The sequence below is a fragment of the Odontesthes bonariensis genome, chromosome 9 (assembly GCF_027942865.1).
Source record: "Odontesthes bonariensis isolate fOdoBon6 chromosome 9, fOdoBon6.hap1, whole genome shotgun sequence".
NCBI lineage: Eukaryota > Metazoa > Chordata > Actinopteri > Atheriniformes > Atherinopsidae > Odontesthes > Odontesthes bonariensis.
This window is the reverse complement of record NC_134514.1, coordinates 19117007-19143507: the sequence shown is the minus strand read 5'-3', so window position 1 is coordinate 19143507 and position 26501 is coordinate 19117007. Positions and strand designations below refer to the sequence as shown.

General features: G+C 43.2%; 2 protein-coding genes across 2 annotated transcripts; both read right to left on the bottom strand.

Moving 5' to 3' along the window:
- Positions 1 to 33: 33 nt before the first annotated feature.
- rilp (Rab interacting lysosomal protein) lies at positions 34 to 9215 on the bottom strand. The gene is made up of 8 exons (XM_075473531.1): positions 8607 to 9215; positions 6860 to 6983; positions 5355 to 5476; positions 4125 to 4310; positions 2742 to 2911; positions 2483 to 2608; positions 2295 to 2393; positions 34 to 1830 (listed from the first exon to the last, which is right to left on the bottom strand). Exons 1-8 carry the CDS (start codon positions 8934 to 8936, stop codon positions 1707 to 1709), a joined length of 1281 nt encoding a protein of 426 aa, XP_075329646.1. The 5' UTR covers positions 8937 to 9215; the 3' UTR covers positions 34 to 1706.
- Positions 9216 to 9654: 439 nt separating this feature from the next.
- prpf8 (pre-mRNA processing factor 8) lies at positions 9655 to 26056 on the bottom strand. The gene is made up of 43 exons (XM_075473530.1): positions 25876 to 26056; positions 25129 to 25270; positions 24846 to 25014; positions 24472 to 24636; positions 24125 to 24343; positions 23788 to 24000; positions 23500 to 23625; positions 23238 to 23343; positions 22729 to 22919; positions 22426 to 22545; positions 22117 to 22306; positions 21847 to 21966; positions 21453 to 21587; positions 21204 to 21333; positions 20882 to 21078; positions 19561 to 19767; positions 18955 to 19118; positions 18734 to 18860; positions 18326 to 18518; positions 17962 to 18149; positions 17616 to 17854; positions 17364 to 17510; positions 17059 to 17269; positions 16806 to 16922; positions 16291 to 16538; positions 16004 to 16183; positions 15755 to 15890; positions 15311 to 15480; positions 15050 to 15179; positions 14805 to 14951; positions 14506 to 14666; positions 14162 to 14353; positions 13581 to 13818; positions 13328 to 13456; positions 12925 to 13038; positions 12632 to 12805; positions 12207 to 12400; positions 11827 to 12066; positions 11541 to 11682; positions 11263 to 11403; positions 10999 to 11138; positions 10524 to 10726; positions 9655 to 10271 (listed from the first exon to the last, which is right to left on the bottom strand). The coding sequence occupies exons 2-43, from the start codon at positions 25259 to 25261 to the stop codon at positions 10117 to 10119; spliced, it is 7041 nt and encodes a 2346-aa protein (XP_075329645.1). The 5' UTR covers positions 25262 to 25270; positions 25876 to 26056; the 3' UTR covers positions 9655 to 10116.
- Between the last annotated feature and the right edge of the window lie 445 nt (positions 26057 to 26501).

Sequence of the window (26501 nt, the reverse complement as noted above, 5' to 3'; positions counted from 1 at the left end):
TGAGGAAGAAAAAAATGACACTGACACATTCAATTCAGTATGTATTCTGAGTTTAATGTAGTTCAACATCTGAGAAAATCAACATTTGGGGGTGGGTCAGTTCTTAAATGTGTCATCAGCAGAAATGTTACAAGCATTCTTACAAAAATAGATATAAAGAAGATGATTCTCTCTGGAGTTCATTTATAGTCCCTCAATGACATGTAACCACTGGCCTGTCTGAGTAGTGCTGGGATGAGACATTTAGAGGAGGGGTCGGACACAGCCAACGTGTTGGCCTCATACAAACATGTCAGCCGGAGGTCATGAGGCCAAAGAACACCCAACACATTTCTCAGTCATTTCTCATTTCTCATCCACCTCACGAGTCTCCGAGGAGGCAAACATTTAGTTTCACCTGCGAGGCCGCTACTCCGGCCAAATACACAGAGATGGAAACAACATTGAATACACACAAACCAAATGCTTTGGCTCTGTCCACAGACTGATGACTGAAGAAGAAGAAAATACATTTCTAATGATGGAAGAACCTGGTTCTATGGATGCTGCTTTTCTTTTTCCTTGTGCATAAAGTGATTCAGCTTGTGAGAAAAACTTCAGCAAAGGCTTCAACTTTTTCCCTGTGGAGGTATGAGTTGTTAAAAGGATCCTTTCTAAAGGAGAAATGTCTTCACTTTTCAGAGAACTAGCAACTGCCCTCTTGTGGAGCAGAGATGAACACATTTTACTGTGTTTAATCGCACAACAGCGACCAACCGGGACATCCCGTGTTGTGTCAACAAGGGTTTCCTACCTCAAATTGCTCTTTTCACTTCTATTCATTTATTTTCTTGGAAGATGAATCTATACGATGGAGAAAGTCAAAACATGGGATTTGTGATTTTTGTCTACATTAAAGAACAAGTTTAAGGCTTCAAAAAGGGTACCAAGAAATGCTGAATATCTATGGTTTTGTTCACTGAGAAATTAAAAGCCTGTTCCACAGGGCTTCATTTAGTTTGGCACATTTCATCTACAGTTTTAACACTGTGAAAGGTTATAAGCGATGTATTAAAGACGTGTCCTTTCACTTTTTTGAAACTTTTGTGGGTCTGTGTGCAGTTCAGTGCTCAGAGTCACTTAAATCTGGCTGCAAACATACAAAAAGTTTCACTCGCGTTTCAAACTTTTCCCTTAAATAGATTCATTTTCCACCAGGAAAAAAAAATAAAGACGTAAAACATTTGCGGAGGAGGAGTTTAAGGAATTGCTCGAACTTTTGCTGTCTTTGGTTTTTGCTAAAAGCCTGAGGTTGTACATAAATATATGTGTGTAAAATTATATTTCTCAATACCTATGAACAATAAAACTTTTTTCGAAGAACAACATGATTGTTGCTTTAAAACCTGAATCTTACAAAAGGAATAATCTAAAAGTGTTCTTCTTAATACTGTACAATTTATACTGTAAAATTACAGTTCAGGAGTTTCCCTCTTATTAAGAGAGGGTGATAACTGCGGTTAAAACAGACACTGAAGTGAGAAAACCGAAGGATTTGAGTAAAAATCACTCCCCCTTTCTCGTTTTTCACGCAGTTTGCATCCATGTGTCCTAATAATTGTTTCCCTGAACCACAAGCGCGTGTTCTGGTACAAGATTGCGACTTGAGGAAAGAAGGGCATCTGACAAATGTGAAGAAATCTCACAGTGCAAACTTGGTACCGAGCTCAAGAGGACGACCGCTGCTCCTCCTCACTTTGCTCTGTGTCTCCGATGATTTCCCAGCTGGAGGCGGAGTTGTTTACGTGGGTGGGACTCCTGAAGCTCCCCGACAGCGTCAGGAAGCCAAAGCTGCAGCCGACAGAGTGAAAGAGACAAGCCTGAGGTCAGATGTGTAGTCAGGGATTACAGCTAAATATAGATTAGTAATAGAGACTATCTGAGGTCAGCGGCAGAGTCAGTGGAGGGAGACTGATGTCCAACTCTTTCTGCTTTATTTCTAATAGAGGCTGGGTTTGGGCCTTCCATGCTGCTGCTCATTATTTACATTTAACAAGAGGTAGCGTGGTAAAGTTCAGCATGTTTTGTCTGATTCTACACGTAATCACTATCGTGCTTCAGCCGATGCTCAGCGGAACTAACAGCGCTTTCAGTGAATCACATGCCTGAATAGTCAAAACAATTCAATCAACAGTTTCAACCCAGGCATGTGAGGAAATCAGATTTTCACACAGCCACAAAACATAAGCAGAGGCAGACGCTGAAATAAAAACACCAAACGGTGCAGAGCAGTAAAGCCGTGGAGATGAACTCACAGGTTTCGTATCCGTGACTCTGCTGGTTTGCCAGTGCCGTCCACCTCTGTGCCGTCCACTTCTGTCCGCCCCGACAGAGAACTCCTGTCTTCCTCATCACTGGAGAGAAAAAGTAAAGATTCTTCACCTTTGAAGCATGTTCACAGACCCTTTTGGGAATACCGGATATGTGGAATCTATTGGCAGACCTGCTGCTGCAGTCATTAACAGGAATCCCGAGCATCTTGGCCTTAATAAACTTTCTTTTCTTTTTGATGGCCAAGCGGACAGCTTCTAAAAGGAAACCTGGACATCGTTCCTCGTTCAAGATTTCCCTGCAGAGACACGACACACATCGCTAATGTTTACATGCATCAGTGTCAGGAAACTATACAACCCCCATATTCAACAACCAGCAGACCAGAATCTAAACTAAAATGTCCACACACACACACACGCTAGACTCACCTCTTATAGTAGTTAAGCTCCTCTTGCACAAGGAAGAGATTAGTTTTCAGCTCATTCCTCTCAAAAATGATGTCACGCACCTCCTTCTTGGTGAAGCATGGCTGATCGGGATCCTTCTGGTCAGTTGTCGACTTTTTGCCCGACTTATTTGCTGTCTGACTTGCAATGGACTGAAAGGAGAATCAGCGGGTTCATCAAACTACAAAACTCTGTGAGCCCAGTCTACAAAGAAAACAGTTCAGATGTTGACACTCAGAAATGATTGTTTTTCTAATATTATTTGTTCATTTTGGTGTTGATTGACAAAAGTAAAAGGTTTCAAAAGTAGGGACAGGAGCAGTCCAAGTATTGTTTTGCATCACCTCTTCATATAACTGAGGAAACAAGTTTGTGTAGTTTGAAGGAAAACTGTTAGAAAGCATATCCATTCATCTATCTATCCATCCATCCATCCATCCATCCATCCATCCATCCATCCATCCATCCATCCATCCATCCATCCATCCATCTATCCATCCATCTATCTGACATGACATCTGTGTTGCTGCAGGACGGCTGCGTATGCTGTTCAGTCCACCTTAAACGAGCCTGGGATTTCTGGAGCTTGTTCATTTAAACTTTTTCTCTCCGTTCTCAGCTTCAACTTGCGTCTTGTGGTAAAACGCGTTCACTGACGGTGACGCGACAGAAATATGTCTCCTTTTAACGCAGTGCTGTAGATCGCAGCCATTTGATGCCGTTTGTCAGCCTCGTTCCTTGTCCACGTAGATTTATCTGGATTCTTTTGCCATATTCTTTGCATTTGTCTTTTTTTTTTTGTCGTGAAACATTATTCTTAAACTGTAAAACTTTTAGCTCACAGCGTCTTTCACGGAGTTCACAGGAAGACTCAGCCCATCTACAACCATTTGCTCAAATGCACACCAGAAATCGTCAGGAGAATCAGGCCAAGTCCAGACAAAGTGCTTTCTTTTTGTTGTTGATGGCAATACGCAACTTTTTCAGTCTTCTACTGGCACTGTTATTAACACTGTATTCAATATTACAACATATGTCAACGAAAAAACTCATTTAATTTAATTTCTTCTAATTTAATTGTCTTTGCACTGCTATCATTTAAATATGGTGTATCAATTACTTGCAAATCACTACATTCTCTGTTTTGGGGGGATTTTAGAGTGTATGTCCACTCTTTTTCATTCCCAGATCTTTTTGACCCGCAAGTCAGTGAATGCTGATTTTTCATACCATAACTAAAAGCCCCTGGACGTACTCTTACCTACAGAATATGTTATTAGTACATTATCATATTCTCAGGCTTTAAAATCAAAGAAAACAGAGTAAACTGAGCGCTTTTTTTGTAGGAGGAGGAGGAATACATACAGGGTTGTTGCTGTTGGTACTATCCAGATGTGCTTGGAGTTTTTCTATCTCTTTGTTTTTCTCTTTGAGGTCAGCCTCCATGTCGGCCTTCCTCTCCACGACGCTCTTCAGCTGCGCCTCCAGCACATTCTGCTTGTGTCGCAGCTCCGCATTCATTTTCATGAAGCGCTCCAACTGCTCCTGAAGCTGCACAAACATCCAAGCACACACATCAGCGGCCGTGAGAGCAAAGCAAGAACAAACGCTTAAAATTTTTCTGCGCAGCTATGAAAACGGCGACAATCAAAGCGCCACGGTCAGAGTCATTCTGGCTGAATGTATCCAACCACAGCAGCAGGAGAGGAGCGGTGAACCCACTTTATGTGCGGGGTCAGGACAGAAAGTCTGGGGGGGGGCAGAGGAGCAAAACGACATAGTAACAAAACTAATGCCGCATTTTTCTTGACGAAAAACATTGAAAGAAAAAAAATACTACGTCTATATTGGATGAGTAAAATCAAGAAGAATCCACGGTCACCTAAAGGTCATTCCCTCAGCTGAAGATTACGGGTCTTTTTTTCTTTTCCTTTCATTTAGGACAACTAAATGGGAGCAGAAAGCTAAGTATTAACAAACACACCCAGTTCTGGCTGCTGTTTAAATCATGTGATATAAGCTCCTTGACACACACAAGTGCAAACAATCATTCCAAAACCCCCACAGAGAGAGACACACACACACACCTACACCCACACTTACACACACACACACAGTAGCTGTGTGGGGGTGAAAACAGTGGCCGGACCTGTCTGTAATCTTCAACTGGTAACTATGTGCATCGTCTCTGCCCTCTTTCCCTGATAGTTCAAGCACTTCCTATCTTTCAGTGTTTGACATTCACGGTCATTTGTAAGTTCCCCTTTCAGGAATGTGTGGTTTTGTGTGTGTACATTACAAAGCAACGTACGCAAAAAAAACAACAAAAAACCCCAGCAAAACATACAATTTCAGCATGACAATCACATTAAAATTGCTCTTTTTTCCTGTGAGAAGGGTAACTTGAGTTTAAGGAAATACATTTTTAAAACCTCAACCATAATTTTTTATTTCAGTGCTTGCGTGTCCATGTGATCACACACAGGGTTGTTGCTGTTGGTACTGTGGTCATGTGATCACATGGAGACAATTACATACAAGTTAGCCTATTAATGAGTAAGAGTGTGTGGCCACGAGTGTTTGGCGTGCCCTCACCGCTTCCACTTCTTTGGACACGGTGGCAATCTCCTGGACTTTGGCCCGCAGCTCATCTCTCTGCTTGTCCACCACCTGCTTCAGCTTTAGCATCACCTCCCGCTCCTGCCGCTGAACGCGATCTAACAAACACACACACGGGCAAAAGAAAACACTGGCCTTGAAGGTGCATTGTTTCAGTGAAAACGCTTCCCTTCCCCTCTTTTTTTTTTTTTTTTTTTTAAATCATTATAACACAACTTGTTTGGAATCTTGTTATAAATCAAATCTGTGGCACGACTTCAGGCGTGGAATGGCTAGATTATCAACTCAATCGTGGACAGTTACCAAACAAATTGTGCCATAGTGCCAAGGAATTAGGAAAGAGCGAGAGAAATCACTGTTCACAGTTTTTATAGGAGCAAATATGTAAAGTACAACAGTTGGGACTGAAGACTTGGTTATCTAATTTAACTAAAACATTATTTTGGAAAGACTCTCTATTCTCCACTGCTGTACTGTGTGGAGTTGAGGGTAAAATTTCTGGGTGGATGTTTCAACCTGGGCAAATAAAACCAAATCTACCTCACTGCGTGTTTTTTTTGTGATTTTTGGATAAACTGAGCCCGTAGACAAAAGTGACCTCCTAAAACCAAACCTCTGCTGATGAACTGAAACCGCCAACGCAATATTTAAACCTGATCTCAGCTGTGTGACGATAAGGAACATCCACGGGATAAATTCAGATCCACATTCGCCTGCCTCATGGCCTCTTGACAAATAAATCCTACAAACACTGAGCCAGCATGTTTTTCCTTTTCAGCATAAGAAAACAAGCGCCAGCAGTGTGACTCCACCATCTGGGTCACCTTACTAAGCTGCGTCTGAGACAGGCAGTGAACGCAGCATCATACATGATGTCTTCTCTCTTTCACTATATCTTTCAAAAATATAAAACAAAAGTGTCAAATGTAAACCAAGCACAGCAGCCAAGTTTTCAGTGTGTTGACAGGATTAAGCACAGCCTTCCTCTGAGCCCTCTCGTACCCGTGAGAGATTGCGAAAACACAGCAAAATATCTGCACTGCAAACACTGTGTGGACCAGCTCGACCAGCTCGACCGCTTTTAGCGGCGGCATGCAGTCCTGCTGCTAACCCACTGTTTTGAATGTGCAATCTAACTGGCTGAGAAGCCTCGACACAGTTGAGATATTTACATAGATTTCCATTCCTGGACTGAAGTGGAGAAAAAAAACGGCGCAGCCTGAAGGCATGAAGGTAGATTTGCTTGTTTGGAACGCAGGTGAAAAAAAACAACAAAAAAAACTGTGCTTTTTATCAAGCAAATCAGAAACACTCGAACTATGTTTGGATGTATTTCTCTTTGTGAAAAATGAGATAATGTACATTATGGCGGAGCTAAATCAAGGCCCGGACATTTTCAGTTTTGTACCTCAACTCTGTCGAAGAACCAGAGCGCAATATTTCACGTTGGACTGAAGTTTACTGAAGTAAAGCTTACATACCCTCCTGTGCATGGCTGCCCTTCAGCCTGCTCTGCAGCTCCTCTCTGTCCTCCTGGAGGTGCTGCACCTGGACCTGGAGCTCCTCACACCTCCTCTTCCACTGCTGCTCCTTCTGCTGCAGCTCCTGCACAGAGCAACAAGGAGAGACTGCAAAACCATAACCTCAGAGCCAGGCCTGATGTAACTGCCCCGTGCGCAAGAGAAAATCCCACAGGGACTTAGGAATGTGGATCGAACAAAGCGGGTGTGTCATGTTGTTGTTAGGCATTTACAGATGTGCTGATGTTATATTGCTTCCAAAACGTCTCAGCTACAAAGACTGATTACCCAGAGCCACACCTCTCCATAAACGGCACTTTGGGGTAATGATGTCAGGTCTAAAACACACTTTGGTGTAAAGTGTAAAGGGTAAGATGTGTAAAAGGACAAGGCGTTTCATGTAACAGAAACTGAGCGGCGATGCCGGGTCAACAGCATGAACCAATAGTTACTTTCTGTCCTTTTAAAGTGTGATCAAGCCAGGAATTTCAAAACAAAAGCTACTCTGACATTACAAAACCATCTGTTATGGGTCAGAGGTCGACTCAACACGACAGCGCTGTGTTTATGTAATACTCCTCTATCAATCCAAGCTGAACTCAAATGATGGATTGACCTAATGTGTCATGACAATGTTTTCTTGTGAATGTGTGTGTATTTTCCTTGTTTTTAATTAATTCCTTTTTTTTTGTTTTGGGTGCACTCAGATCAATATTCGCCCTCATTGAACAGAGCTCTGTGGTAAGTACTTGTTTTTGGTTAACCTCATCTTTTCTGTGCAGCTTATGTCTGCTCCTCGTGTCGTGTTCAAGCATATCCTGCATGTAACTCACAAGCCCCAAAAAACAGAAATCAAACTCATCAGAGTGGAAATAAAAAGTTAGAGTGGATAAGTTTGTGTGTGTGTGTATTTTCCTGAACAACAGCAGTGGCTCGTTAGTTTTCACTTTATGAGGAGACTGAACAAAATAGAAATTCTTTACTAACCAAGCGTAGTAATATTTATTCATCTATCATAGTTATTCATCCACATTGAGTGTTGGTAACAGGTAAATAGTTTGCTTTCGGTTTGATGTGTAGCAATAATTAAAATTATAACTGCTACTATGCTACTTAAGTATCCAAATACCAGAAAAATGTCAGTGCAACTTACAAATACTAGTCTCTATTTCGACAACAGTAACATTGCGAAATTCAACACAAAAACAACCTAAATCACTGCTGTTAATAACAATGAATGAAATAATGAAATATTAAGCTTCATTAAAAGTCCTCTCTTTTAACTGAAGTAGCTGTCAGTTCAGTGGTTGACTTGAGGCAGTGGCAACCGGCTGCTGTGTCTGGTTGGCGGATTGATATCAATAAATCATCATGATGGCAAGTTACTGCATAACAGTTTATATCAGGTAACGTCAAGAAAATAAACAGTGTCCGTTTAAGCTACCCAAATATAAACCACTTAAAAGCTTATTGCAGCTCAAATTAGAGTATTATCAACACATTTGGGGGGCGTTAACTATAAAGACCCCTTTCTGCCCGTCAGTTAAGTAGCTGTTATTCGCCAGAAATGTACGTTACGGTGTACATTAAAGTTAGTGCACCGTTTTAACGAGGTTACAACGCGCGCGCACCCACTTTACACCGAGTAAAACGCAGTTTGTGTACTGTTTACAAAATGGTGGCAGGAGTTAAAGCTCTACATTCTTACCCGTATTTCATTTTTATCGTAGCCCTCCTCGCCGTCTTTCACTCCGCGTTTCTTCTGCTGCTGTAGCTGTATGGTCTCGAAGGTCTTCAGCAGCTCCTCTTCCCTCAGTTGGTGAGCATGGTTCCTGGAGGCGAAGCTCTCCAGCAGCTCCAGGACTTTCACCATTTTCGGCACCAGACCCTCGACGCTCTCTTTGCCGTAGCCATCGATAAGTTTCTCCACCTCGGTGCCGACCAGTTTGGCTATTTCATACACATCGTCGACGGTCAGAGCAGAAAAAGTCGTGTGGAAGCAGCCCTGCGTGCTTAGGGTCTCCGTGTGCGACTCCATGTCTGAGCCCGACAACTCGCTTCACATGCTCCGTTTCTGCAATCGAAACCGACACTGGCCCGTCAGCACGACGTGTGACAAGATTTATGCGAAAACTTTCGAACTAGCTTGTGTGGGTGTCCAATTCAACGCGCCAATAACATGTCTGAACTTTCCTTGCTTTTCTTCTAATGGCACATTTACTGAAGCGGTTACATTGCAGCGCACCACAACACAAGCAGCGGTGTAGAGCTACCAGGCTGGATTCTGCAGTGTGCCCGCTCCAGGATCCTCCTACACTTCTGACCAATGTAATGCGAGCAGAGCACAAATACATGCATCAACTCGCCTGCCAAGTCGAGCATACTGATGCACAAAGTAGAGCGTGAACGCTGGGTTTCGTCTTTATATTTGCTGCCAGGAACTCTGACCTATAACCATCCATAAATGGCAGAACTGCTATAAAAGCAACTATCAAAGCAACAATAGGAAGCAGTGAGATTAAATGGAAGATGGAAGCTTCACTAAAAACCAGAGTGAAATACAGCAGGTCTTTAACAGCAAGTCCAACTTTAACACCCAAGATACGTGCTTGAACAAGCCAGTGAAACCAAAACTTGAGTGCTCTTGTGGAGCTATTTTGAACCATCAAAGAGGGAAGGAAGTCAAAAGAGAAATATTTTACTTCCCCCAGTCTACATTTCAGAAGAAGCACTAAGAGTAAAATGTCAAAACAAGGTTTATAAAAAGGTGATCTTTATTTAAACCCAGGCTACAATGTCACAGGATGTACAGAAGAACACAGTAACGGGGAATAACCGATACGAAAATGCAACTTTCAATTTCATTTCAATTTCGCCAAAGGCAAAGAGGAAGCAGGTCTTCAACTTTCCGAAATAATGTCAAATATTACCCCAAAGTCCTGTGTACGGAAAACTACACAGATTTACAACGAGTCACAAAAATTCCAAGACTTACTAAAATGTTATTGTAATAGTAATAGGAGCGGGAACAAAACATTTGTAGGAAAAAAATAATAATAAAAAGATTCTTAAAAGGTCCTAAAGCCTTTCCATAAAAATTCCCCAAACATCACAGTTACATGTGTTCATAAGAAAAAAATACAGAGGCTGTTCTGGACGAACTCCACAGGATTCTGGCAGACCCGTCAACAAAACACATAAGAGCAGAGCGCCGACTCTCAGCCGAACATGTCCTCACGGTCAGCGTTGTAGATCTCCCCCTCCTGCAGCGAGGCGAAGTTTAAGAAGTGCGATGGCCGATGGACTTCATGATAGAACTCTTTGGGGTTGGCCAACTGCAGGTCGTACTTCATGTTGGGATCATGGCGCACACCTGGAGCATAACAGGCATACACTCATGTCAATCCACCACTTCATCAACCTGACGGTAAAAGCTTTTGAGCCGTGAAGCAGATTTGTGGTAAAAATCAAGTAAACTGACGCGTGGGCAGAGTTGAAAATCAAAGAATGAACTGATTTGTCACAAATTAAATTCAACATTGAGGGCCTGTGAGATGCGGCGAGGATTTATACTTAAGGCAGCTTCCCCAAAAGCTAAATAAAAGTGAAGACGAAGGCTACTGACCCATGAAGTTGTAATTCCAGGAGACTTGCCCAGGCACCATGAAGAAGCCCAGGAAGCGATCAGAGAGCAGCATCTGCACTCTTTCATAGTGGGACGGCAGGTAGCCTTTCGGGTTGTTGCCCTTGTCCGTGTTCTGGCGACCCCATTCGTACCCACTGGGTGTCAGCTTGTAAGCTGTGAGTGTGCACGAGCCCGGTGTGAAGCTGAAAACAAAAACACGTTTCGGTAAGAGACAACTCTACTTTTACACACAGTTATGTTGTGCAACAAGCTGCTTTCTGTATCAAGACACAATGTTTAAAATCTTTATAGTTTAAACATTATGTAGGTTTTCAGTTTCCTTGGAAAAACAAAAATTGAGCGCAGCGATCGTATCCATGGCCCCCGCTTACTCCTGAGGCATGTCAAGACAAAAATACAGCTCCATATTATACTACAGAACACAAGAGAGCAGCCATCTTGAACTTAAACTCACCTGCAAGTGATGATGATGGTCTTTTCTCCGTCCCAAGAAGGGTTATCTGCCATGACCTTGGCGTGGGTCGTGACATCCTGCGGGGACAGCTGCGGTGACTCGTTGGGCTGCGTGTGGATCCAGCCGAGAGGCTCCATTTCCTGTTCAAGGAAAGAAAAAGAAATAAATACAAAAGGTGCACTTTAGAACGCCAGCAAATAAGCTGAGTGACATTTATCATATTTGAGCAATAATGAGCCGGAGAGGTCTCCGAGCCTGTCGTACTTTGAGATATTCGTGGCCAGGCAGCTGGTTTGGCAGGTGGACGGTCTGATGCGTTCCCCACTGAGGCACCATGACGATACAACGGATCTCCTTCACCTGGGGGTTGTCTGGTGGGCTGGTGCCGTACAGGTAACCTGCAATCTGGAATTTCAGGACAAGGACAGTAATTCTCCTCCTTATTTTGCAAAGACTTGACAAAGGACGTTGACACAGAGCAGTATATTATGCAGCAGTATATTTCACTACTGCGTCGGCGGTGTAGTATAGCAGATACGTGCCTGTGCTCGCAGATCTGAGATGCAGATGAATTTCTTGAGGACATTTTTGGGCAGGATGTAGGTGTAACCTGTCTCCTTGATGTCATCAGACGACACGTAGATGTGGTTGGTTCGGAGATGGAGGTTGGCGGCAGATATGGCCCTGAGAAAGGAGAATTATAGCCACAAGAAAATAATAAAATCACGTCTGATTCAAAACTAACACTGAACGCCACACTATTACTCATCCCAGAGTGCAGAAATGCTTCAAAACAAAGCGTAAAGTTTAAACTAAGTGTCAACACACCTGACTCTCCACTCAGTCTTCGAAGAGAAGGTCTGGGTCTCGTAGTTTGAGGTTGTGGAGGTGATGATCTCGTCGCCGTGCTTGTTGACGGTGCGGGTCTGTGTGGCGGTGAGCTGCGACTGTTCTTTGGTCTGCTTCTCAATCTCCGCAATTTGCTGACGCTGCTGTGACGGAGCAGAGATCTCCATACCCAGGATGATGTCACGGATCTCAGACTGGGTCAGTGAAGCCACATTCACACTGAAAGAAGATAAATGCTATTACTGCAAAATGTAAGTCTAGACTTATCTGGCTCTGCAGAGCTGGAAAAGATTCATTTCCTTAAAGATAGTAATTCTGACGTACTGAAAACAGCCAAATTAACTTGGAACAATTCTTACTTGTTCTTTTTGCCATAATCAGCCAGAATGAGATCCTTGAGTTGCACCTCCACCTTGATCCACTCCTCATCGGTGAGCGTGGGCCAAATGTGATGGGGCTCGGTGATGGTTGTTTTATCGGGTTTCAGGATGACCTTGGCGCGGTCGTTATTGACATGGAGCGCTCTCAGGATCAGAATGAGTCGGGAGAATGCCTAGAAGTAGACCAGACAACCATACACTCCAGTTACATAGAGGAGTGAGCTGCCATCACCAAAACGACAAGCGTTTGGTTGGGATTAACCTCAAAGAAAAATTTGTCTTGTCATCACTATTTAAACAAAAAAAAAAAAAAAAAAAAAGCAGATTCCTTTTCCGTGATGTTGCAGATTCTCAGTTTGACCAATTTAATCCTGATCTGTCTCCTAGTTGGCAGTGAAACTCACTGTGTAAGATGAGATGGTCTTCAGCCAGTCATCATAAAGGTTGAACAGCACCATCTGTGGCTCCGTAGCCTTCAGGATCAGATCTCCAAACTTCTCCACCTTCAGACAGGCCTGGAAGGGCAGCTGCAACTCTGAGCCCTTGATCACAATGTTGGGGAAGTCAAGCAAGTGGACCTGAAAGAGAGAAAAAAAAAAAAAAAAAAGAAGTGTGGTTTTGACGTTAAAAATCTACACAGATGATCCATTCATTGCTTCAATTGTCATAGCAGTTCTAAGCATAAATAGAGTCTCACCTCCAGAGGGTCCAGCATGCCCTTCCTGGTTACAATGATCTGTTTCGGCTGCTCTTCCACAGGAAGAGAGCGAATCAGGGCGGCGACTTCTTCAGCAGTTTTCCATTTGGCCAGCTAATGAGATGAAAAAAAAAGAAGATCTAGTTAAATTAGTTTCCTAAAAGTAAACAGAGCAAATTATGGGCAAGACCTGTGAAAGGGTTGATAAGGGTGTTCGTGTTCAGAATCAAGCAGAGTTGTAGAATTTAAAGTTTGTACAAATCTTTTTAAGAAGAGAGAAAGAAATCTGAAGTTTGCATCAATTTGGTAGAAAGATAATTTTCTATCAATTAAAAGAAGAAATTTTCTTGAAACAATCAGAATGATTGAAGTTTTTGAAACTGTGTGGTTATTGTCGCTGCACCTGTCCCAGACGTTTCTGTCCAGCCCACACAGATGTGTGAATGATCTTGAGGAAGAGCTGTCCAGTCCTGGGGTTGAAGATGAAAATGGCTCCATTGATGGGTTTCGTTGTCAAGTTACCCTCAAAGGTCTGTTGGAAAATATTAAGAATATATGCAACTGAATTCAACATATTACATATATATAGTTTATATATTTTTGTAAATATAACATATTTACAACATTAAAACACTCCTTTTCTCAACACTTCTCACCTTGTGGATAGTGACTCTGTACACATTTGTGTCATCCACAAACCAGATGATCTGATTGGAGAAGAGTTCACCATAGTTCTGTGAGGACAGGTAGGGCTCAGTGGGCTCAGAGGAGTACAGCTGCAGACCTTTGCGGATGCGCTCCCTGAGCACATACAAGGCAGGGTTGGCCTTCATGATCTTGGCCATGGCCTGCTGGATCAGGGGCTTGCTCCCAGGGAACCAGTTACCATAAGCACTAGAGGAGAGAAAATCAACACTCTTCAAGCCACCGTGTAAAGGCATTTTAAAAGCTAGTGTGAAGAGTTGAAAGGGAACTGAAGAACATACTTGCAGACATAAACAAGCAGATGCCAAAATCCAACAAAGCTGCTAGCAATCGCTCAACAGGCTTTACCACTTTTTTCCAATTTTCAAAAAAGTGAATGTAACACAGCTGAGCAGTAAAATCAATTTGTTTTTTAGTGTCGATGCTAAATCAAAATTACATGAGGAATAAAACTTGAGCCTGTCTTCAAACAAGCTAATCCATAAGAATCTACTACAGAAAGTCAAGAATCTGTAAATTCGACAATCAGCACCTGTGGAGGTTGTAAGCCAGGTCAATCGCAATGAGCACTCCGGTGGGGGAGGGGTAGATACTCATGTTGTCTGTGGTGTAGTCCAGGAACTTGGCCCTGGCGTAGCGCTCAATGTCATGAGAGTCGTAATCACCCCAGCGGAGCTGAATGTCAATCCAGTACTTTTGTGTGGTGGTGCTGTCCATCACGTCCCTGTGGGAGGACGACATTTTAGTTCAGGCAAAAACAAACTGGCTTTAATGTGCATTTTAACCACAGCAAATGAAAACGCCCTATGTGACGTTTTCAGAGTTTCACAGATTACACTTTCAGCTTGTAATAACACATTTAGTGAAAAATCCTACTTTGAGTCAGCCAGCAGAGACGGTCGGGAAACGTTCCACTTGTACGACGCAAAGAGGAGGATGTCTGCGCAGGACGAGTTCATCTTGTATGACTTCCTGGGGTGGATGGTCTCCTTCTGCACCGTCTCAATCTCCAACGCATCCAGCTCCTGGTCAAACACCTGAACACCAAACACAATATACATTTATTCACACTACGAGAAGAGTGAGGGACATTTATTTTTACTTCAGAAGTACAAAAAAAATAAATAAATAAACCTGTTGAACGACATAAGTAGAGTAAACTAACAGAAACCTACCTGACAGAGATCCATGACAATGCTCTCATGAATCTTCTGCCACAAGTGAGCCCTGAAGATCTGAATGAGGGAGATCTTCAGTGTGGGGATCTTGCCGTGCATGAAGATTCCTGTCAAGTCAAGCTGTACTTGGAAACCCACGTACACCTAGAAACAGAAGGAGAACAAATGCTGTAAACCGGTGCAGATTTTCCCGACACAAAAATGAACACAATCGCGTTCGACATCGGCAGGTTTTTACTCACGTTGGCTCTGTTGATGGTGGGTGACCACCAAAGTGTGAAGCGACGGTTGGGGATTTGGTTGAGACCAGACCTCTGGGCATTGGTCAGCTTCTTCCATTTCATAGACTCTTCAAAGCCACTGGCCTTTTCCCTAAAGCCCAGAAAGACAATTAGTGTTTTTCATGCATTCAATCAAACATAAAAACAAATGCGTTTTTTCTCTTTTCTTTGAAAGCAGCCTTAAAAGCAACTTCATTCTTCTTAGGGTTAAAGCGCTCTCACCAGAAGAGACCCTCCCATGTGGGGAAATAAGTGCCTTTGAAGAGGGTGTGCTCCAGGATACCCTCCACGCCACCCAGAGCCTGGATCATGTCTGTGCGGTAGTTGTTCAGGTTCCACAGCTTACCGTCGTGCCTCTGGTGAGTCCACCAGAACGGATTCTGCTTCAGCACCTGCACCCAAGTCAGAAAGACCAACACAATCAGTGGGTGCACGTTGGTGTTCATTGTTAAGGTTAAAAATATTTAAAACAATTTATGTTAAGAGGCATATTTAAGTGAAAACAACGGGTGTTAATTGTCACTGGTCCTGATAAAATCTAGCCATGTCTAGCCATCTAAACCTTCTTGACTTCAGACATGTAATATAATCAAAAGGCACTCTGAATATGCTGAATATAATTTATTAGCCGTCTGATGAACACATCAGGGGGCATCTGCATCATACCTGATACTGTTTGAAGTCTGTCCTGACTCTCCAGCCTTTGTCATAAGCCAGTGTGTGTCTGTCCTTCTGGAAAAGCGTGTTGATCCGGGGGATTCCTCTGTCCCACGAGTCCTCCAAATCTTCCAAGGTAAGACGCCTGGAACAAAGAAAAGGCATTTCAAGTCAAAACGATATCTACTAAATCAGTAAAGAAGAGCATTTCCAAAGAATCAAAACACGTCAGCACTGACGAGCCTTTGAGCAGCGTACCTGTTCTGGGCAATAGCCTCCTGTCTCTTGAGGGCATACTCAGCCCAGACTCTCTGAGAGTCGATGAACTCACTCTCCCACGGCTGAATGTAACGATACAAGTTAGGAATGAGCTGGTCTTCCTCATGGCTCATTCCAGACCTGAAGTGTGTGATGCCCACATCTGTTTGCTTGGACCACCTGGTAAAACAAGAGACAATTGAGTGGCTGATATGACCAGGCGACACACAAGAGAAACAAGTTAAAGATATTTACAAAAACAAAGGTACAGCTGAATGGGAACTTACCGCAGATCCGACTGTGGGATAAGCACATGACCCATGGATAACATGCCAAGGCCACCCAACTCTTTGGGAGTGTAGAAGACTACAGGAGGGAAGCGGCTAGGCATTTTGGAGTTGAGGCCGATCTTGATACGCGTCTGAATCTTGTTCTCACATTTCACCAGCAGGTCCAGGAGCTCCTGTGTGTTGACCACAGCCTCGCGGAAGTACGTCATCAGTCCGATCAGAGCGGTGTTCCACTTGTTCACAATCTGGAATTAAAAACAAGACACGGTGACTTTGTTATAAAGGCTTCTTTTTGTTCTCACTTTTATCCACCTGCATGTAGTAGTAGTATTTTTATTAGAATTGGTATTATTATTATTGTTGCTAATATACAATCATTGTAAATACTTAACATTTTTTGAGCTACTTGACTAATTTGAATTTCCCCATTGGGGGATGAATAAAGTATTTTTCTATTCTATTTCTATTCTATGTCACCAGGGTAGTTTATTGAACAAAAGATTTCTGCCAACCTTGGTGAAAGTGGTGGATCCGGAGGCCATCAGGATCTGACGCACTCTGTTGTGGAAACGCTGCATTGATTCATCATCCACACGCAGGAAACACTGGGCAGTCCTCTCCTTAGTTACCTAAACACAATGGTAAAACACAACAAGATTACTTCAAAGCCACTAAAGGGAAGAAAAAAATAAAAATAATAACTGCTGGGGACAGTTGCTAAAGCTCTGAAAGCAATTATTAGCAAATCTGCTGTTTATTTCTCACCTCATTCTGCAGGTTCCAGACTCCGTCCTTGTGGGTAAACTCTTCATAGCTGGTGCGGCACTTGGGAAGGATGCGGCACTCGAAGCCACACATGTTGAAGAGCAGATTGGGGTTGTCCTTGCTGTAGACTGACACAAAGCTGTTCTCCCACTGGACTGTGGTGACAGACCTGGGCAGACGGTTCTTGATGTCCCAAAATACCGCACGTCCACTGGGAATCAGACCAATCAAATGTTTCACAAAGAATGAGATTAATTTCAACAAATTACCGGCTGAAAATTCAAAAGATCTAAAGATAAACTCACAGGTTGACATCGTGCTTCATCAGTCTCATGCGAGCATCACGAGGCCAGCACTTCTTGTTGTTGTAACCCACTATGTTCTCGTTGTTAGGGTCTGGATGCTCCGTCAGGTACCTCTGAATCAGATCCCTGGCCTCGTCAGCAGAAAACCTGGAAGACCAATTATATATATTAAAAAAAAAAGTCGTCACAATTTCGATTTTTCTGATACCTTTTGGGTAAAACAATCATGACCGCTTGGCTTTTCAATCCCACCTGAAGAAGATGTGTATGCGGTCAATGTAGCGACAGTACAGTCTGATTGGGTGGGCGCTCTCTGTGGCGGTGTCTTGGAAACTGAGGAAGTCATTGGGCATCTGAGGTGGGCCGGCCATCTCACTGGCACGGTGCAAGCCGAGCACCAGCAGGTCCATCACCAGGCCGTAATACTGGACAATGAATGAGGCAAACTGGAGCCCCCTGATGATGCCGTACGAGTTGGTGTGGTTCATGTCCTATGTGAAAAATAAGAGACGGGGGATGGGGTTGCTGAGCTCAAATACCAGGAAAAGCATAACTGGCACACAATGGGAAGAGTGTTTTTAAACAGGCGAGAGCTTACCTTGTAGTTTATGACCACATTGTTCTTGGCTGTCATGTAGTCAGCAATGTTGTGGTCCACAATAAGACGCAGCAGCCTGTTAAGCAACGTCAGATCAATCTTCTCGTACATCTTCTCATAACGAGACTCCAGCATCACGTTGCACTCTCCTTCTGCCGTTTCCCACACATCCTGCAGGTTGTTGATGCCTTCGGAGAAAAAAAACAAAACAAAACAAAACAAATGGGACCATGCTGGAAGGAACAAGCTTCAGGCATCTGAGAGCTTCCAAATTTGTAGTTTCCATACTGGATTGTTCCACAGCATGTTTAGATACGATACGCCAACTCGTTGCCTATGTAACAAAGCCTGGGGCGAGCCTTACCTTGGCACCACTTGTAGACTAACAGTGGTGGTGGTTCGGTATCAGCAGGTTTGATCCAGGGTGGGAACAGGCGTCTCTTGTCTGCCTCGTACCACAAGTACTGGTCCAGGTAAGCGTCAGTGATTTTCTCCAGGGGTTCCACATCGTACACTGGCACCAAGTGGCTGTACAAGTCCATGAACTCGATACCAACCTGCAAAAGAAGACAGTGTTCTGACACTTTTAAATAATTCAAATATAGTGAATTGAGACATGCGTCTTTAAAAAAAAAAAAAGGTCTTGAACAAGACCAGGAAAAAAGGCGGATTGTTTTTCTCTGCTTCAAATCCACTTTTTCAAGGAAGAAACATCCTCGGTAAAAAAAAATAAAAAACATCCCATAAAGTATCTGCACCCCTTTGAACTGACCTCTTTGAATGCTCTCTGTGTGAGCAGGTGACGCTTGATCCTGGAAAGGGCCTCATGGGGGTTGTCGTAGGCCTGTTCTATCAGACCCAGCTCCTCCCTTTGGCTCTGGTTCAGACGAGACTTCACACTGGGGGGCAAATAAAGTAAAAAATGTACATAAAACAAGTGTTTGGACAGAAAACATTTGCCGATGAATTTGGTCATGTTCCAAGCATGTTTACCTGTATGCCTCTTTGAGCCTCTCCAGTGCCAGGATCAGCAGCTTGGTGTCGTGTTTGTAGGACAGCGGGGGGAAAGGGATGGGCGAGAACCGCCGACTCTCCAGCCAGTGCACAGTGGTGGTGTAAATGGCCACAGCCTCTTCTGCTGTGATGTAGGGACCATCCTGTGAGCAGAAAAATAAGAAAATTCAATAAAGATGTTTCAAAGTGTGAGATTAAAGGCTTTGGCTGTTTAGATGGTGTGATGGAACTGCACTTTTACATTTCATTGCTTGTGTATTAAGTTGTTTTTAATAATTCTTTTAAAAATGATCGGAGCAAATATCTGAACAGTGAGGAGCAAACTGCTACTGCAGCCAGCAAATAGAAAACCACCGTTCATTTTTATATTCCTCCAGTTCTTACGCACAGACAAGCAGACCAATGCAAGTGCGCCTTTGTAAGAGGAGTCCAAAAACAAGCAGACCGACAATACATACAGCTCAATAGTAAGTAATAACCAGAGCATTTATATTAAGGTTAAATGATACAAAAAGAATTAGAATTTAACAAAACCAGCTAATTAGTTTACAAGCACAGACGAGCATAAATGTTCTTGCATGTTACCTTCAGATAGTTGTGCTGTCTCTCCTGCTCAGCTTTCAGGTACAGACGGGTCAGTCTCCCCAAATTCTTTTTGCACACCGTCTTGTCCACAGTGGCTCCTCGTCGGATACGCTCACGGTTGTAGTGAGCGGTGTTGGTCCACCAGTCAGCTTTGGCTTTCACGTAACGCAGGATCATGTTCTCAATGGGAGTGGGGAGGCCTGGCACCTGAAAGGACATGGAAAGAAAAATTCAAAAACTGACACCTTTATATTAGAAATGGTCAATTTCAGTCCCAAATTCAGGAAAATATTGTAGTTTAGCATTCACAGGGATAAGTACTTGTTTGAATCAATAGCCCCTTTCACACTGAGGAATAACCCGCGTTTAATCCGCGAATTTAGCGTGTCCGCTGTTGCGTTCACACTGACGACCCGGGCTGCCCCGTCAACTCGACTTTGGACCCGCGTCGGACCCTAGTCTTTTTGCCGAGCCGAGTTTGGTGTGAACGCAATTGACGCGGGTCGGACGTGGTCGTGGTGTGACGTGAGGAGTTTAAAAGACAGAATGGACAGCTGATTCAGAACAACAGCGACGGGTGAGGACAAGTTTCACTCTGTTTTAGCCTACATCAAGTTGGAGACATTTTTTAATATGGCCAACTGGGGAGACAAGGAGGTCCGCGAGCTCCTCAGCCTCCAGCAGAGGACGTTATTTACCGCCACATTTCGGGGACTATAGTGCTCTTGTATTCTCCGCATATGTTCTTCGGCAGCATCCCACGTTGTAACCATCCACACCCCGTCAAATAACATCTTCATGAACTGCATATACAATTGCAAAAACGAGGTCCTCAAGGTGATTTTTTTTGCTGATTGTATGGAAGAGCTATATGGCTGATTTATGTGTAATATATGGAAGAGTTATATGGCTGTTATATGTGCAATGTTGTGTATAGTGCCTTGTGTTTTTTGTATTGATATATGTTTGCTACTTGACACCTTAATTTCCTTCAGGATTAATAAATAGTACTCTACTCTACTCTACTCTACTCTTCTCTTCTCTATTTAAGCCTACCTCCGACACATGGCTTGTGCCTACGTCATTGTACACGCCCAGCATTTTATGTGTTTCGTGTGACGCTCTGCCACTAGGCAACGCCCCCTGAACTCGGCTTCAGGCGACACGGGTCACCAACACGCCAAGCGTTCACATTGCTCGACGCGGGTCGCAGGTGCAGTTTGGACCCGCTAAGGTAGCGGGTCGCAGTGTGAAAGGGGCTACTGTCTCAAACAATCTACTTCCATGTAGTGAGATTGAGACTGTCACAGTAAGCACTGACCTTCCATGGGATGTTTGCTTTCCAGCACCTCCAGGACTCACTGAGGTGCTGCAGGATGGTTCTGGCCTTGTTCTGTTTGATACCCTCGGGCATCATGTCCAAGATGTCATGCATCACTGCGGCACGCAACTCCAGATCAAAGTGAGACTCCACGCGCTGTTTGGTCACAGTCTTGGCGACACCCTTGGAGTGACGTCCTGTTGTGAAAAACAGTAAAAAGCTGCTGCTAAAACTGGCACATATCCTCCCACAGACCATCTCTAAATGTGCGCATCACATCTCTAGTAGCTAAAACAGTTAATACAGATATATGTATACATACCTTCAAACTGCCTGGCCAGCAGATTCCCCAGCCACCTCTCCAATAGTGGAGTGATGCCCCTCATGAAGAACAGCCACACTCTCCAGCCAGGGGCCCAAAATCCACAACCTGGACCCTTGCCCACTGGACCCTGATTTAACAAACAGAAGGTAACGCAATAAAGGTTTAGGGCTTCAAGTGTAGTTTTTGATAGAAAAATAAATTCCCATTTGTGTCGAAGCAGTTCAAATGCATCATGAGTTTACTCACGGTGTTGAACCGGTAATAGATGAGATGCTTCAGGTCTTTGCACATCCGGATCTGTCTCATCAGCTTGTACTTGTAGCGGTACATGCCTGTCAGTTGTCCCACATGAGCAAAGATGTACTGAAGCCCATCAGACAACTATAAGGCAGGAAAAAAGAATTTTATTTAAAGTTAAAATAGAGACACTAAGGACACTTCCTGAAGAACAGAAAATACCAACTTGAAGCCATGTTAAATGCTTTAAAAACAAAAACAAAAGTATTTTCCCCATGACATGAAACATTTGTTCACAATGACGAAACTCCCCTTAACTCAAGACATGGTGCTTAGATATACTCTGTGGCTCAACTTGTCTTAATTAAATGGGATGAACTGTGCAAAGTTGAATCAAACCAACCTGGAAAGCGTCAACATTTCCCAGTCTGTACTGCACATGGCTGTCCACCACCAACTTGCTGAGACGCAGTACCTCTCTGCACAGATGGAAGGCATTTCCAAATCTGGACTTCTTTCGCTCCTGGAGGACAAACAACAACAACAACTGGAGGTTAAAAAAGGTTCATGTGGTAATGAGCACTTTTTTTTGGCCTAAAACTTCATTTTAATTTTCCTGAGACATGAATCTATCCAAGTTTAATAGCGGGTGGATCTACTCTGGAAATCGTACCTTTGTCGTCAGCGTTTTGACAGGCTTCAGGTTAAAGTTGTAGTCCAAATGTAGATAGTTGAGGTTCTTACGATGGATGAGCAGATTGAGCATGTTGTAACCCTGTCTGCATACCTGCAGGCCGACCTCCACCCAGTCCAGCTTTGTGGACTGAAAGAACTTTGTGGCTTTGAAGGAGCGGAACAGATATCTGAAAGAAAACAAAGGCAAAAACTTAAAGAAAAAAAAAAACTGACTGATGAGCAAATGCAGCTTTAAATTGAAAAAACAGAAAAGGTAAAACAGAAAACCACATCCAATGATGCTCACCTCTTCTTCTGGGCCTTGGGTGGCCTGTGTTTGAGAGCATTGAGCACGTAGTACTTGAGCAGTTTCTGGTACGACACACGTACTTTCACTGGCTGTCCTGCCGGGCAATGCTCTCTGTACCTGTAGACCATTTTAAAAGCACAAATTTGTTCTGTTTTTCATAAAATGTAGATGTGCAGACATCTGGAATAGATTAACAACACATTTCCCACAAAGCTAACCCATCTGATTTAACAAAAATAATAATAAAAATCAGTCAAGCAGAGCAAGTTCACTCTTGCTCCAACATGACAGTTTTCTCACCAGTTCTTGATCAGGGGGATATCGATGGCTCGCCTTGTCCGACCAGAACGGAGGTTGAAGGGTCTCGGAGCCCAGAGCAGGGCAATGCCATTGGCTGTGTTGTCAGTGTAGAGGGGGGTCTCTTTGAGGAAGGGCTCCACATACTCGGGAAGCTCAAACTCCTCATCGTCATCGGGTAGAGGTTCCTGACTCTGAGTGGGGCAAAACAATAGAAAAACAACCTTAGAGCCTTTACTTGTAAAGAGAGAAATCGCATTATTCGGCTAAATGTTCAACCATTACGTGATCAGAAGCGATATCAGAATGGTAAGGGGTTATCTGCAGCTGCAGCCAGTAATATATCAAAGGTCACCACTCATTTTATTATTCCTCCAGTTCTTACGCACAGGCAAGCAGACCAATGCAAGTGCGCCTTTGTAAGAGGATTTAACTCAAAAAGTCATCTTGATATTTTGTGAAGGTAATATTCCTTTTATCCTAAACTGCCAAAGATAATCTGCAACACAAACCTTGACAGAATGTCTGTGAGAAATGGGGTTGATCAGCGGATCAAAGTAGAACGCTGGTAGATCAGGATCCTCCGTCTTGATAAACACCACATTTGGTGTATGATACCTGCAGATTAGGAAACACAAGTGTCTCGTTTTACAGCCAATATGGCGGATGAACATAATAAGCAATTCAGTTGACCATTTAACTTCACATCTGTGTATCATGGATTGACTGATGTTACATTTCAATGAGCTCAGTTTTTAAGAATTCGGTTTTTACCAGGTGAGGTGCACATGGTGCGGCAAGTTGTTGTACAAGTAGGGGAAGGCGATTTTGTACTCCGTCCTGATGGGCTGTCGGATGATTATTTTATTGATGTCATTGAACTCATTCCAGTCCTCATCCCTGCAAGAGAAACATAGAGATCATCTAAAGCACAAAACATTTAACATAAAAAACAATATATATAAAAACAAGTTGAGCAAATGCCTCTATGGTATTCAAGCCAAGTGACTTCCACAGTCCAGTATAAAAATATATTGTTTGATACAGATGGGAGGTACGTACTGCAGGTTGATGTCTCTGACCAGCGGCTCAAACTTAGGTCCTCCTGGGATGGCCATATTCAAGGCCTTGGAAGTGAAGAAGGCCTTCAGGTCAAACAGATAAAAGTAATTCATGTCGACCAGATCTGTCAGAAGCTGATTGGCCAGACGGTACAGTGTTGACATCATCGGCAGCGTGAACTGCCAGCGCCGGTAAGTTGTTCCGTTCACAAACCTAAATTTAAAAAAAACAAAACAAAAAGGCACAAATCAGTTTTTTTCCCTTTCAAGTTAAACATCAGCTGAATATGAAACATTTTTTAAGTTTTAAGAGTTTTAAGGGAGTTGTGAAGGCTCACTTGGAAGTATCTTTGAGTGGCTGGTGTTCGTAGAACCACTCCGCAACTGAAGAATCTTCCTCGGAGTCAAGCTCCATCTGGATGGCCTCCAGGGGTTCCACATCAAGGATGTTGTCAGCATAGTCAAGAGGCGGCTCCTCGTCATCAAATGGTGGAAAGCGCATCCTTTTGAAGTGTCGTCGATCGCGCTTCTCACGACGCATCATGATCCACATGGTGCTGCGTTTAGATAAGAACTACCAATGATCCCCAATACTAAAGAAATATCAACATTGCACTTGACAATCATGTGAATAATCAAACAGCTGCCACAAAACTAGAGCAAGGAAGTCCAAACTTTCTCTTACCCCCACTGGGCAATGTAGACTGGCTCGATGACCCAGGGGATTTCATTCACAAAGGAAATGGCTCCGGTGATGTGGTAGAGCACAGGCACATCTCGGATCTGTTCCCAGGGCATCGGCATGCTTTCCAGCAGCTTCAGCACTGCGTGGGGCATGTACTTGAGGGCACTATTCAACAAGGGCAAAGACATGAGATGAGATGTAGTGAAGCTACAGTACAACTGATCTTCCTGAATAACAATGAAATAATAAGGGGTGCATAAAGGCAACTAGTTTAAAACTTTGGCAGGTATTACATTATACCTGCACAACATACAAATATTAAATTCTATCAGGGGTTTGAATCCATATAGCAAGAACACAGAATTCAGTTTTACCCTAGGTAGACCCTCTTGTCATGGCGAAACTTTCTGTTGGTCATGTCACCATGGTCCCTGATAATCTTGCGGACATGCTCAGGTGGCATGTCCTCCTTTTGGGCATCCACAAAGCCAAACTTTCTCTTCTCCGAGTAGCGCTTTGCCTGCAGCTGCTGCCATTTTCTTGCTGTGAGATTGGGTGACATTTCACATTTGTAAATTTAATCCCATCCACCCATAATATAACTTATTTCTTATTAGAAAGCCACATGAATGCAAAAGCAAATGACAACAAATATACCTTTTTCTTGCAGTTTTTCCTCAGACATGTAGTCTGGGACAGGCGCAGGAGGAGGAACACCTGGGGGCACACCTGGTGGAACAACTGGTGGCATCCCTGGAGGGACACCTCTATAGGGAAAGGTAGCTGCCATGTTGCCTCACTGATCAAAACAAATACACCAAATGAAAATTACTGCATATCAGGAAAACTGGACTGCATGTTATTCATACACTAAGAAATGGGTATTCAGGTCCTAAAAAAAAATAAGTACCTTTACTTTTACTAAGAAGAAGAAAAAAAAGCCTGAACGAGAAACTTTATAACATTTAATTGTTTTTTCTTTAAAACACCTATTGAGTCGAAATAACTCCTAAACATTAAAGCTTTTGACTATTTGTTCTATATAAATAACAAAGAATTAGGGCAAAGTAAGTTATTTGCGTAACTATAACCTCATGCTTGTTAATTCAGCTCAACATGGCTTCCCCAGCGGAAGAAAGAAAAAAAAAACACTTACACACCATCACACTTTGCATAATTCGCCTGAAATTTGACGAAAACTTGCAATATAACATCGGGTTTTTGTTAACAATTCGTCCCAATAAACTGCACTCGTGGTATTTAACACACTAGTCGACGCACGGAAATGATCAAATATGTGCCAAGCGTGGGGCTATAAGCTAGCCAAATGCTAACATTAGCATAGCGGCTAACGGCTGCGCGTTAATCATGAACAAAAATGAAAGCGTCTTCAACAATACACACCTCGCTACCTTCACTCCAAAGGCGTCTTCTTAACGCCGAACGCAGCCTTGAACCACTTTAAATCAACTACTACAACATTTCCTTCTTCTTCTTAAGGCGTATTGTCTTTTTCCGCGTCAGTGTTGCGTTGAGCTGTTTTCACACAACTGCATAACCCACGACGCGAGCCGCACGATTAACGCACTACCGTAAAATTCACAGTCAAGATTTACGCCAGATTTAAACGCTTCTTCTCATGAAGTGGACGTGAATCTACGTAAAAAAAAAATGCGCAAACGTAGAACAAGCGGTTTCTTGTGAATACCCGGATGATCACACATCCGTCACACTACTGCCCCCTGTAGTGTTGGAGTACGTCCAGCAAGGTTTAAAAAACCAACCCTGCTGGGTTTAAATAACAAACATGGAGGACAAGCACAGGTTATTCCTCTCCCTCACCTCATACCAGTTCATAAACTTATCAATGGCATCATCAAGTTCATCATTTTACACGAGCTCAGATTTCTTTATGTTCTGTCCTGTTTATTGGCTGTGGGGCATCATGCATTTTTCTGAAATCTAATGTAAAATCATCTTAGTGGACCTTTGTGTATCCTATGATGATTTTCCATTTCTATTTACTGAAA